The sequence below is a fragment of the Aulonocara sp. 'chitande type north' Nkhata Bay genome, linkage group LG11, assembly GCF_057382095.1.
Source record: "Aulonocara sp. 'chitande type north' Nkhata Bay isolate Kocher_YH1m ecotype deep benthic linkage group LG11, A_spYH_male_GT1.1, whole genome shotgun sequence".
Taxonomy (NCBI): domain Eukaryota; kingdom Metazoa; phylum Chordata; class Actinopteri; order Cichliformes; family Cichlidae; genus Aulonocara; species Aulonocara sp. 'chitande type north' Nkhata Bay.
The window spans coordinates 7,172,861-7,187,515 of NC_141354.1; the positions used below are offsets into that span (position 1 = coordinate 7,172,861).

At 41.5% G+C, this 14,655-nt stretch overlaps 1 protein-coding gene across 1 annotated transcript in view; it reads left to right on the forward strand.

The window, feature by feature from the left end:
• pomgnt2 (protein O-linked mannose N-acetylglucosaminyltransferase 2 (beta 1,4-)) overlaps positions 1-11,154 on the forward strand; it is a 31,917-nt gene extending 20,763 nt beyond the window's left edge. The window contains exon 2 of the mRNA XM_086310325.1: positions 7,310-11,154. Within this exon, the coding sequence (XP_086166451.1) occupies positions 7,398-9,206 (1,809 nt within the window). The 5' untranslated portion in view covers positions 7,310-7,397 and the 3' untranslated portion in view covers positions 9,207-11,154. The remainder of the gene's footprint in view (positions 1-7,309) is intronic.
• The last annotated feature ends 3,501 nt before the right edge of the window (positions 11,155-14,655 follow it).

Genomic DNA, 14,655 nt, shown 5'->3' on the forward strand with positions numbered 1-14,655 from the left:
AGACCGCAGTCGGACGGCCAACTCCTCCTACTAGCCCTCCCGCTCCAGCAGGCCGCAGAGAATGGGGGTGGGAGAAGACTCCAAACCTCCCTCCACCCGCTCATTGTAGTGTTGATGCATATGCATTTATCGGCTTATTTTACAGAAAGGAATGTTTTTTTTTGAGGGGAATAAAGACAAATCCTTTTCCTCTGTAGTCTTCATGACCTGCATGTTTCCTCTTTTGAGTTCAGTGTATATATTTGCATATAAAGCAACTGTTTGCAGATGCTGCTTATAAAAACTAACTTTGTTTCCGCCACACATTTATTTATATATATATATATATATATATATACATATATATATATATATATATATATATCCATAGGTCCCTCATCCTATTCATGTAGCCCCTTCCGCCGGGGTTACTTGCGTAGTAGCATTCCAACAATGCCCTGTTTTCGTCCCTTGCCCACCGATGCCTTCTTGTTCCAGTAGCCCACTTTTCGTCAGGGTGCCCTGGTTCCTCAACACCTGACGCGGACCTTGTTGATCCGGGCGACGTCCGAGCCGGCATGCCTTCATATTTATCTGTCTCGCTCATGTCTGCGGTAGGCTTGCTTAGCATAGGGGGTCTAGCCTTAGGACCCTTACTGGATACAGACGCCCCAGGCAGGAATCGAACTTGCGATCCTCTGTTCCAAAGGCGTGTAGTCTAACCACTACGCTATCCAGCTGCTCTACGCTATCCAGGTGGCTGATATCCAGAAATCCTACCAGTGGCTGGACAAAGCTGGACTGAAAGACAGCACAGAGGCACTAATCATGGCAGCACAAGAACAAGCTCTGAGCACAAGATCCATAGAGGCTGGGGTCTATCACACCAGGCAAGACCCCAGGTGCAGGCTGTGTAAAGATGCCCCAGAGACAATCCAGCACATAACAGCAGGGTGCAAGATGCTAGCAGGCAAGGCATACATGGAACGCCATAACCAAGTGGCCGGCATAGTGTACAGGAACATCTGTGCGGAGTATAACCTGGAAGTCCCGAGGTCAAAATGGGAGATGCCCCCAAGGGTGGTGGAGAATGACCGAGCTAAGATCCTGTGGGACTTCCAGATACAGACGGACAAAATGGTGGTGGCTAACCAACCGGACATAGTGGTGGTAGACAAACAGAAGAAGACGGCCGTAGTGATCGATGTAGCGGTTCCGAATGACAGCAATATCAGGAAGAAGGAACACGAGAAGCTGGAGAAATACCAAGGGCTCAGAGAAGAGCTCGAGAGGATGTGGAGGGTGAAGGTAACGGTGGTCCCCGTGGTAATCGGAGCACTAGGTGCGGTGACTCCCAAGATAGGCGAGTGGCTCCAGCAGATCCCGGGAACAACATCGGAGATCTCTGTCCAGAAGAGCGCAGTCCTGGGAACAGCTAAGATACTGCGCAGGACCCTCAAGCTCCCAGGCCTCTGGTAGAGGACCCGAGCTTGAAGGATAAACCGCCCGCAGGGGCGTGCTGGGTGTTTTTATATATATATATACATATATATATATCAGAATACTTTATTAATCCCGAAGGAAATTAGGGTTACAGCAGGCAGCACGCTAATGGCGCATGCGCACTTACAAAGGAACCTTCTGACCAACTTTACACAAACATCACATTGGGGAGACGTGTCAGAAAGGTAGGCTGATAGGAAAAAAACAACGAAAATACATAACATGAGGTAAGAGGAGGAGAAAAAAAACTCCACTCAGACTGAGCTCCTAGTGGGAGAACAGTTTGATAACAGAAAAAACACCTCAGCACAAAAAGCACATGACTATCAATACACCATAGAAACACAAGACAAGCAACAGGGGCGGGTAAAGGGTAAGAGAGAGCCGGTGTAGACAGCGCATCCGGTCCTGCAGCATGTCTGCGCTGGTCCAGTTGACTGCCATCTTCCCCGGTAGGGCACAAGCATTGAAGGCGTTTGGAAAGGGAGGGGGGATCAGTGTTCGGCTCCAGCCTTGGGCCGCAGCTGGCGCCGTGATGGGAGTCCGCAATTTTGATATTGATTTTGTAAATTTCCATGCGAGCAGCCCAGGAGAATTTTCAGGCTGCTCTTTAACACTCCGATGCTGGTCTCTCAATCTCCCGTTGGAGAGCCGCGAGCCTCCCCATGATGGTATCAAACTTTCTGTTCCATGGTGTTGTCATTCTTTTGATTCTGAGACCTCACAACTGCAGTGATCCGTTCCGCGATGTGTTCCAACTGTCGCTCAAGGGTCTCATTCTGAGACATATATATATATATATATATATATATATATATATATATATATATATATATATATATATATATATATATACATACATACATACATACACACAGTATATTACATGTCACACTACTGGTCCAAGGTTTTAGAACATCCCAATTTTTCCAGTTTTTTATATAATAAAGAGTGCAATGAGACATTAAACAATTTAATGTCTCATTGCACTCTGAAATGAAAGCATAGTACAAATAAGCAGTTGGAGTTAAAAAAAGAAGAAAAAAAAAAAAGGAATTAATTTATCGGCCAAAATGTATTTTAAACTTTTGACTCATCAAAGTAGCCACCTTTGGCAGCTATAACAGCTGAACTCACCTGTGGCATGCTTTCTGCAATTGAAATCAAATATTCTTCACAAAGTTCTTCCCTTATCAGCAGAGCTTCCCATAAATGTGTGGCACCTGTAGGTTGCTTTGCTTTCACTCTTCTGTCCATTTAATCCCAAACCAGTTTGATGAAGTCTGGAGACTGTGCTGGTCACTCAATGTTTTCAAGCTTAGAAGTTTCTTTTTCTCCAGAGGTAGTTCTGGCAAAGCTTGGACTTATGTTTTAGGTCATTATCTTGCTGTAGGATAAACCCCTGACCAACTAGGTGTATGCCAGAGGGTACTGCATGGTGCTGCAGAGTGCTGTGATAGCCGTTTTTGTTCAGGGTGCCTCTTACTCTGCACAAGTCACCGACCCTGGATCCAGCAAAACAGCCCCAGACCATCACACTTCCTCCTTTATGTTTGACAGTGGAGCTATCCTTTCGCCTACTTAAAGGCATACAAAGATCCTGTGTGATGAACCAAAGATTTCAAATTTTGATTAAACAGGTGAGGCTTACTTATTACGACCATTATTAAGCTGTGCTTGAAGCTGTTGCCTGTGAGCCACCTACCACGCAAGCTGTTAGCTCTCAGAAACTTGTCCTCTGATTCAGTTGTGGCTTTGGGTCTGGCAGACACCTTTCTGTCAGAGATTGCCCCAGTGTCTGAGTGTTTCTTGATGATAAAAGAAAACTGTACTCACTGACACCTTGTCTTTCTTTGCAATTTCTCTGTAGGAAAGACTTGCATTTTTAAGTGTTATGATGGTCTGTCTAGGGCTGCTCAATTAATCGAATTTTAATCACGATTACGATCTGGGCTTTCAACGATCATTAAAAATGACTGAGCCGATTATTAGCCCCTCCCTCATTTATCCGCGACACCTTAAAGGCCGGTCCGTGAAAATATTGTCGGGCATAAACCAGTCCGTGGCGCAAAAAGAGGACCCGAGGGAAGCTCGGAAAGCTAAGCAAAAGTTATTTGGAGAGTGACTGCCGTTGGTTGAAAAGAGAGTTTAAAAAAAAAAAACTTCAGTGGTGTTGCACACCATTTTATATTATTTTTTTAAAGTCATTGTTAACCCTTTAAAGCCGGTCAGAGCTGCATGCTCCGTTTTGCGTAACTATTGTTAAATCCCTGTAGAACCTGAACCGTGTAAGCTAGCGCAATAATTTGTTTTGCATATGAAACCGGAGGAGTTGTACTTACATCTTATGCCATCAGCTTGTCCTCGGTCACGGTTTCGTTCCACATATACCTTGCAAAAATTGCATAAAAAGCGCTTGCAGGAACAAAAACATAATATTCCAGAAACACGCTTTGCCGTTCCTATCAGCTGTTCGTAACACTTCCCACAGTGAAATGATGCACATGCTGTTTTCTTTGCAAATTTGCATCATAGGATTGTTTTTTGTTTTTCCTGCAGTATATAAAAATTGCTGTATCTCCAAAATAAAACTATGAAGACACTCAAAATAAATTTCCTGTGGTGGGAAACTATTTTTTGCAACTTTATTGTATTTAAAGTTTTGAGGGATAAACCTCTTAAATTTCTCCAAGTAGAAATATATGTAAACAAAACAAAAGCGATTTTCAATTTTTTTTGTAGTTTATTGGACTTTTTTGCAATTTATGTAATTACTATGTACTTAATGCATACATATTATTAAAATATGGGCTATAACAGTTGTATTGATGTATAGCAACTTGAAATGCTCCCACAAATGGCACTACAGCATATAAAAAAATATATATATATAAGCTCTGGTGGACTTGGTTCTATAGTAGGTCTTAAAGGGTTAAATAAATATCGTCAAATAATCGTGATCTCAATTTCAGTGAAAATAATTGTGATTATCATTTTTGCCATAATCGAGCAGCCCTAGGTCTGTCTCTTTTCCGTTGTTAATTGCCTTTTTCTCGCCATTTTTGTAATAACACACTACTTTCTGCAGTACAATACTGTTCAATTGATGCTCACGAGGGTACGGTATCACAGTGTGTTCCAACACTGCTTTTATGCAGACAGAGGGGGTTGTAAGTAATCCAGAAAAGTTAGAACAGCTGTAGGAATTAGTAGCACCAGCTTTAAGGCTTGGTCAACCTCCATTGCTGCAGCTTTAAATTGTTAACGCATTTTGTGTTCCCTGAAAAAGGTGTTTTTGTATAACTCTGAAGTGTACATTATTTTTCAGTTTTGGTAACCTTACCCCTTTTTTTTTTAACCTCTGGGTGTTCACCACTTACCTTTGTACCATTTCAACCTATTCATTGGACTTGAACGACTTGAATTGGAATGAATAACTGGAAAAATTGGGGTGTTCTAAGACTTATGACCGTTAGTGTATATTGCAGAGTAACATTTTGGGCTTTAAAGACAGCAGCTTGGAAAATAAAGATGAGCTAGTGACATTTATAAAACCAGAATTGTTGTATGAGAATTATGAAGCTAGCTGAAGAGATAAATGCTATGATCATCAGATTGGTCAAGATACATCCCAGCTAGCGACATACTGTCCTGGTCATCATCCGGAGAACAAAATAATAAAACGAGATGCTTCAACTTTTAAAACCTTGGACATAGAGTGCCATATTGTGGCAGACTTTGCCTAAGACCTAGAGTAGGTCGAGACGGTGCAACCCTTCTTTATTCTCTGCAGCAGCTGTTCATTGCTGCGTTTTGAACTGCTTATATTTGTCTGCAAAGGTTCTCAGTCATCCAGGTCATCATAGTCTAAGGAGCTTTGAAAGAAAAGTGTTCTTTAAATTTCATCTCTTCAAGCTTCACGGATGAGAGGTGAAACATCTTCAGGGAAACTTAAAGAACCACCAATTGCTCTTAGGACCATGTTTTGGAGGAAGGAAGGTTCAGGGTTTCAGTAGTCATCATCATGGGCTCATCGGATTAGAATGAAAATAAGCAGTCATCAATCATGTGCAGGTTAAATCTGTTTTCCTGTTTTCTTTCAGCTGTGGCAGTCCATGTGTGTCTTTGTTTCCTTCCTTCTTTGCCTTATTTATTTGAAATGGTCCCAGATTTTAAGCCCTATGGGAGTGTCCACAAGAGGGTCATGGACCCCCTATTGATCCTCTACCTAATCACACGAGCCAAGGTATGAAAACGGGTGTGGGTTACAATCAGCCAAGGTTTCGGGTGAACCCATTGTGAAGCCTAGCCCAACCCCATCATGATTGGGCGGTTATCAATGGCAGACAGTTGGTGTCGTAAACCATCGCCTCTGTTCAAAGATGGTCGCTCACAGTGGACATAGATGGCTTCTTTCACTCCTCTTTCAAACCATCTGTCTTCTCTGTCCAAAATGTGAACATTGGCATCCTTGAAAGAGTGACCTTTGTCCTTTAGATGCAGATAGACAGCCGAGTCTTGTCCCGTTAAGGTGGCTCTTCTGTGTTGTGCATTATGAAGTGGCTGTTTGGTCTCTTCAGTCTGGAGGTCTGAGCATTCCTCGCTACACTGTACAGCATGCACTACGTTGTTAATTTTGTGTTTGGGAGTTTTGCCTATATTGTGCCCGTGTGTATTCAGGTTGATCACAAAAAATGACCCTATTGACAATAACATATTGTACTTGCATTGATGTCAAAAATAGCCCAGGGAGTCAGGTCGACTCCTGCTGAAGAGAGACAGCATGCAAGAAACTCGGGGAGTCCAGGAGGGCAACAACAAGGGAGCAAAAAACAAAAGTGCAAATTTTATATGACATAACAGGAACGAAATGATGCAGTGAACAAGATAAAATAAAGTACTGGAAAAGTGTTAGAGCAGTACATACATTGCAAGTTATAAATGGGTCCTGACCTTGGAAAGAAGATCACCATCTTCTTTCCAAGGTCAGGACCCATTTATATCTAAAAAAACAAACATTTCCCCAGGCTAGGTTCATGTCGATGTGTTGTTCTTGACAATTTGCTTAATTTGCGTGTGTGCATTCTTAGTTTAGTCTGACCTGATTTAGTTTGCTTTGCGTCACAAGACCTGTTGTAGAGAGGGGACGATTCACTCTCTAAATGCCTTTTATAAAATTATTACTTATTGCATGGCATACCAAAGTATACATTTAAATTTAACCTCCTCCTCTGGGTACATATATCATTCAAAATTAGGAATAGCATGTTAAGTAATTGATTATTGTAGTAACTGTTGTTTTAACCAAGCTGGCCCTGAAATAGGTATTTAGCATGCTAGCTGCCGTGTGTCTGCTGGCAGCTGCTTGCTATTAGCCGCTGGTTTGATTTTGAGTCTCTCAATGACTCACTTGTTCTCTCAGTATGCAGATGAGTAGAGTTGAAAGCAATAGTGTTGTTCCTTTCTCTCTGCCTCCTCGCACTGTAATTTGTCTTGACATATTCAGGGAGGGTGACAGAGGATGTAAGGTTAGGAAAATGTCTCATTTGTTCGCTTAGGTAAACAGCTGCTATTCCCAAAGGTGAGAGCTGAGATCCGTTCAGATGAATCACCAGATATTGTGTTGCTTACATAAAAAGCACTGCAACCTTATAGGTCTGACTATTAATTTGGTTATTATATCATAGCTGTCCTCTGTGTGCTATATTGTTGATTAGATAATTGCTTGTAGCAACAATGCCTTTTTTTAAATTTTATTTTATTTTTAAATAGATTTTTTAATGTCTATATTTTAACTTGTGCTCATCTCTTCTTCCCCTTCTTTAAGTCTGCTCCTGGCAGCGGATGTCTCGTCGCCTCCGTCTGAGGTTGGAGGCCAGTTGGCGTCAGGAGGTGGGTCCTAAGCAGCAGCAGTGATGCGGGCTTCAGTGGCAGGTTGCAGGATGAGTGTGGGTGCACTTGTTAATGGTCTGCTGGTCTCTGTGGTCGCAGCTCTGCTTTGGAAATATTCCAAGCTGAGTGAGCATGCTGCTCTGTTGGAGGAAGAGCTGCATATGACACAGCAGTCCCAGGAGGTCTCACAGGCCCGTATCGACTACCATGTTGCTCTGCAGGCGCTTCAGGAACACGGCACCCGCATGGTCTGCACTGGGAAGATGCACACTGACCGCATCTGCCGCTTTGACTACCTCTGTTACAGCTCTGAGGCAGAGGAGTTTGTGTTCTTCCATTCCAATTCCTCTGTCATGCTGCCTAACCTGGGGTCCAGACGTTTCCAACCTGCCCTGCTGGACTTGTCTTCAGTAGAAGATCACAATACCCAATATTTCAACTTTCTAGAGCTCCCAGCTGCTGCTTTAAAGTTTATGCCCAAGCCTGTGTTTGTACCAGATATAACACTGATCCTGAATCGGTTTAATCCTGATAACCTCATGCATGTATTCCACGACGACCTCCTCCCAGCCTACTATACCATGAACCAGTATTCAGATTTGGATGACGAGGCTCGTCTTGTGTTCATGGAGGGCTGGAGCGAAGGCCCACACTTTGACCTTTACCGTCTTCTCAGTAGTAAGCAACCGCTTCTCAAAGAACAGCTTAAGAACTTTGGAAAGCTCATGTGCTTTACTAAATCTTATGTTGGCTTGTCCAAAATGACTACCTGGTACCAATATGGCTTTGTCCAGCCACAGGGGCCCAAAGCTAACATCTTGGTCTCAGGCAATGAGATCAGGCAGTTTGCCAGAGCTCTGATGGACAAAATGAACATTACAAGGGTAGAGGAGATGGAGAAGGAGGGAGGAAGCGGTGAGGATGAGAAGGAGAAAGAGAAGAAGGATGACTACATTGTCGTTTTCAGTCGGTCAACAACAAGACTTATACTGAATGAAGCAGAGGTAATCATGGCGCTGGCCCAAGAGTTTCAGATGAGAGTGGTCACAGTGTCCTTGGAAGAGCAGTCTTTTCCCAGTATTGTACAGGTCATCAGTGGCGCTTCCATGTTGGTCAGCATGCATGGAGCTCAGCTTATCACCTCACTCTTCCTCCCTAGAGGTGCTGCTGTGGTGGAGCTGTTCCCTTTTGCTGTGAACCCTGAGCAGTATACACCATATAAAACTCTTGCCTCCCTTCCAGGCATGGACATTCACTACATCTCCTGGAGGAACACTAAGGAGGAGAATACTGTCACCCACCCAGACAGACCCTGGGAACAAGGAGGCATTGCTCACTTGGACAAAGAGGAGCAGGATCGGATCCAGGCAAGCAAGGAAGTCCCCAGGCACCTTTGCTGCCGCAACCCAGAGTGGCTCTTCCGGATCTATCAGGACACTTTAGTGGACATCCCATCCTTTCTGGAAGTCCTCAAAGAAGGCATGAAGACCAAGCCCAGCTTAAAAAAGGCCAAGGTGGCCAGCACGGTCCATCCGGGCCGGGTCAGAGAACCTAAATGTCAAACTTCAGTACAAACCACTAATGAGGCTAAACTCACAGTCTCTTGGCAGATCCCATGGAATTTGAAATTCTTAAAAGTGAGAGAGGTGAAGTACGAGGTGTGGATCCAGGAGCAGGGAGAGAACACCTACATGCCTTATATCCTTCCCCAGCAGAACTACACGTTTTCAGAAAACATTAAGCCCTTCACCACTTACCTGGTGTGGGTTAGGTGCATCTTCAACAAGAATCTATTAGGCCCCTTTGCTGATGTTCTTACATGCAGGACCTAGTGTGAGCACAAGGCCTGCTTGTTTGTTTGTGCAGTTTCATATAATGGTGAAGTCACTGTTTCAGTCAATCACTTTGGAAAAGGGGGACTCTGTTGGATTATGGTCTGTAAAATGGCTGTTGCATGGTGCTGTTTCCATGCTCAGCCCGGGATGAACTGCAGAAGAACCATGGTCAGAAACGGCCAGAAACGAATGAAAAGTTCATCGCTTATATTTAGAAAGAAAGTGCAAAAAACTTTGTCTCTTCTAATAAAACTAGAATTCAGATCAGCAGATTTATTTGTGAAAAATAATATATAAAATGTTTTATGTGTTAGTCAAAACACTGGTTCTTTACCTTTTACAGTATGCAATGTAGTTTCTCTGTAAGGAACAAAAGACATTTTAGAATACGATTTTTAAAAAAATGGTTTTTGACTATTGGTGCGTGTGTGTGTGTTTTCATGGTGTCCGTTTGGGGAAAAAAATATTCAGGCCTGATATTTAAGATTATATAATTTAATTGCACAAAAATTTTGATTCTACTCGTTTTTTACATAGTTTAAATGTAAAGTAATAAAAATAATGTAATGCATATTTGTCAGTAAGATGTAGTCTTACTGACAAATAAATACTGTTTGACACATTTTTTACAATTACATTTATTGCTTTATGTTAAGACTATGCAATCTAAATGGAATTAAAATTGATATGCAATTAAAATACATATTACTTCTAGTACCAGCCTAACTTTTTGTGTGGCGTCTTTTGCCTCACAATTGTTAAATTCCATACACAGTCATTTACAGGATCTAGTCAAAACCAAAGCAACCTTTTTCACATGGTTTCAGCTACTCATCGTTCATGTCAGCCACCTCAGATCATAGAGCTCTTTTCTAATATTTGCTAAGTTTAACACTGCTTCCAAAAATGTCACGAAGGACTCACAGATAATGCAACAGTTTCACAATACAGCAGTAATCAGTGTCTTGGAAATTCACAGTCAAGTCATTTCAGAACATATCGTAGAGTTTAATATCTTTAGATTAGTTCCTCTTATGTAATATTTATAGCTCCACACTGCCCGGTAACAAATCACTTCTCTCTGTTTTCCTGCTTAAATAAATTCCTTCATAAATAATTAATTTTTCTCTAATTGGCAGTAATTACAACTGTAATATTATCATTTTCTCGAGTGTATATCTGTTACGCCAGGCTGTAATTAGCGTTAAGCATTTTCCCTGCTGTATCCAGCAGTTTGCTGCTGGACAGTTGGATTTCACTGCCTTGTGTAAAAAGCATTTTCCTTAATCTAACAAGGTATTTTTGCAGCTTAGTGTTTCACAGCCTTGTGTGAACCTCTGTTAATTAGGATAAAATTCCCAGTTATGTGTCTTTTAACTTACATTCCTCTAAGGTTTTCTGGCTGGTATAAGGAAGTCTAATATTGAATTTTAGCTGCCTGTTAAACATGTTTTAGTGTAGTCTGCAAATGAAATACTGCATGTGGGTAGCTCCAGTGCACAAATGTACTGATAAATCTTTAAATGGAGGTGAAACTATGTCATAGTAGGAATGTAGCAAGAGATGTTTTATGGAATGGCAAAACACTGCCATCAGAATAATGACTTATATTGTTGAGATTGCGCCATTTTCCTTACTGTACACTTTATGATGTCCCCCCTGCAATGTTGTGGCTGCTGCTCCTTTTTGCTTTTATTTTCATGCCTTTTCTGTTTTCCTCCACTTTTCATATGCAGTTGTTTATCACTGCATGTTCAAGAGATTATTTTAAGCAACTACTGTGTGTTCAGGATGTGATTGATTAGATATGTATGTGTTAGTGTTGTTGATTAGATTTCTGTGTATCTCTGTATGTGCCGAGTAAAACACGAGTCTCTGTTTTCTGTTAGCAAATAGTTGTTTTTTTTTTCAGTGAGTGTGATTGAATAAAGAAGCTTATTTCTTAGCTTTCTTGTCTGTGATATCTGTTATAGCTCCATGATTTATCAGTCAGGTAATATTATAAGCTGACACAGAACTAGATGTGCTGGTGTATTTTTTCGATAATGAACATGTATATTTATTTTTACAGGACATACTGAGTTCATACCTAGTGTCATCATAGTGTTTGCCAATCAGAGATGCTCGTTCCCCTTTGTGTTTTAAAGCTGCATTCACACTGGAGGTGTCTGTCCCACTGACTTTGTGCTGGGAGCAGTTATTTTGTCCATAAGTCACTGAATGTCATTCATTTTCTATGGTCCCTGGTTACCATGTCACTGCAAACTGCTTCCATTGTGGACACAACTTTACTCTTAATGTCCTCTGCCTCACACGTAGAGCTGGGCGATATATCGAGTTTTAAAAAAATATCGATATATTTTTATACGAGATATAAGATGTGACAATATCTTTTATATCGATATAGTCTATGTTACGTTAAAGCTATACTTGTGGAGCCGCAAGTTTGCCTCTCTTTCGTCCACTTTTGTCTTTACGCAACGTTACTCGGCCTCGCCCCTCCTTCACTGAATACAACTCCCCCTCCTCCCCCATCGCTTCACCTGCAGGAAGCGACAAGACGGACACGGCAAATCTCCGTTAATGAGTTACTGCGCATCGACCCGTGCGTGGGGCTGGACGCCGTCAACGTGTTAGCTAGCTAACCACGCTAACGCCATGCAGCCCAGAGGCGCTGCACAGCCTAAAATCCTTTCATTTTCTCAAAAGTTGACAGCGCGCCTTATGTATGAATTCTGGTTGTGCTTGATGGCTGCGAACCGATTTTATGTGGTACACAGCGCTCAGCAATCTGTCAAAAAATGTTTTAGTACGACTTTGGTAAGCTACGGAGCTGCACCGCTTGATGGACTGTCAGAGCATTACGGCTACCGAGGAGCCTCGCGGAGTGATACGTACTGTGCTTCAACGTAATATTACCCTACTGTGTATAAGGACCATAAATGGCACCTGTTAAGAGACGTGGTTGCGAAGCGGATTTCAAACTCAATGCTGTCAGTCACAGAGTAGAAGTTGGGAACAGAGCAGCTGTGAAATCTGTCTTTGTTATTGTGCTCAGCGTCTTTTAGTTTACATTTTGACTGCACAATTGTGAGCTTTTTGTTATGCACAAAAACAACATTGTTTTCTTTTATTTATGGAGCATTATTATTTAATAAATGCTCATTTATTTTTGAGTAAATTTTATGTACATCTATGCTCTATGTTAATAAAAGTGCCTGTGTGACATCTGGGACACAGCTTTGACTAAGAACTCTCTTTTTGTTCTTACTTTATGGCTTTAAAAAAAAAAAATCGAGATATATATCTTATATCGCCATCTAGGTAAAAAATATCGAGATATGAATTTTGGGTCATATCGCCCAGCCCTACTCACACGTATTAGAGCAGCATCACAGATGAACACAGCTGATGACAGTGAGTCGAGTGGTGTCTTCATGTTAAGGTTCTTCTTTTTTGTTTTGTTTAGTAACTAAAAATAGATTGTTGGTTTAGTTTACTTGAAAAAGTATCTCTTCTTCAAGTGCTCAAACATCTCAAAGCCCATAAAGTTGCTAGCCAGTAGCTGATGTTTTCCACTTCAGAGGTGTTACTTGCTAATTTACTGACTAATCTTTAAATAATGTAGTATCAGTATCATTGCTGAGATGCAACTCTCAAGTAAAAATCAGCGAATAAAATTCATCCAAATCAAAGCTGCTGTGGTGGAGCCACCCAAATATTCACTCAGTTAAGAGCAACTCCACTGGTGGACAGGAAGCTTCACTTTATTGTTTGTTGGGGGGGTTTTTAACAGTCAAATATGGATCCAGGCAGTGTAGGAACACAGTGGGCCCTTCTTCCCTTTTCCCTTATTGATACCTTCCAGCAGGGTATGATCAATAATGGATAATAATCAAGAATAATTTATGGAGATTGATCTTTTTCTTCCTCCCCACACAGGTCAGGAGTCACAGTCAGCTGTCAGTGATTCAGTGTGTTGCTCAAGGACACTTGAGCGATGCAGATGCTTGCTCAAGTGGGATTTTAGCTTTAGCCCATTAGAGGGAAGCAAATGAACTGGCCCCAGGTTCATAAGATAAGAGTACAGGGGAGAATCAGGCACCTACAGTGCGAGTTAAACCTTTTCAATTACCACCATCATTTAATAATTAATTTCGCTGAACCACTTATTCTTGTCAGGGTTACTGTGGCCTGGAGCCAGTCACAGCATGCTCTTGGAAGAAAGAAGGAAGAGTTCAGCACTGCTTGCAAGTACTTTTTATGAATCGAGCCACAGTCTAACTTATTTATTTTATCTGAACGGACAGTGGGTAAAAACAAAAGCTATCAAACATAGTTTGATTGCACTTAAGCCTTGGTCCTAATGCTGCTAAGTCACTTTTTTTTCACGCTGCTGGACTTGCAGCTACTAGAACAAAGATTTCAAAGATGGACAAAGTGATGTTTTTGCTGTCACGTTAAAGACAGAGCACAGAACAGCAAAACACATATACTAACTCAAGTTATATTTATTTTTCAGGTTAACGTGCTTGTGATGATCATGATTCACACACATATACACACAATTTAAGCTTTGGCATCTTAACCAAGAACTAGCATTAGCCCACTTTGCATCGTGACCCATAACGGCAAGAAAACGTGTTTCCAAAAATATGCAAATTTGACAAACCTAAGGTGTGTGAAATACAACCATCTCTGAAATTTGGCACACTTTACTGTGCCTCAGGTTTGGCTCTGTTAGACCTTCTAGTTACTGGCTGGCATGGTGCTGCAGTTTTTCAAATGGTAATGAAATGCTAATTGTCTTGGATAGTGGGAGGTTTAAGCTTTTCACAGTGTTATGGATACAGTAAAAGCTCACCCAATAATTTGCTTACCTTTTTGTTAGCAAAACGGTTATTTTTGTAAAACTGTGGACAAATGAGTATTAAAAGTCAAAAATTACCTACAATCTCTCTAAATATTAAGAAAGGCAGCTGCACAAAAATGAACTAAGAGGACAAGGTGTGCATAGTTAGAGAGCAGGTTTCAGTTTCCCTGCAGTCTGCTGCAATATTGTTACACAAAGGCCCTGACTACAGGTGCACAAAAAGCAGAAATTCTGATACCGAAATGGAGAAAATATCTTTTTTCTGACAACACAAGCCAATGACTGGTGTCTTAAATTACCGTATTTCTGATCCAGTAGCCAATAGACTAGAGGCAAGTTAGAAATTGTTAAAGTTGTATATACTGAGAGTACATCTCCTGCTCTGTACTCACTGATAATTTATGCATTAACTATCAAGCAGGGCTTCACAGGCTCTAATGTATGCGCAGCTCTGAGAAGCTGATGGCCAGTCTATTTTTGCATCATATACAACAAAGGCAATACCACTGTATGTTTTCCAGTGGACATAATGAAGTGTGGCCAGGGGCTCTGTAATGTGTTATGTAGTTTTTA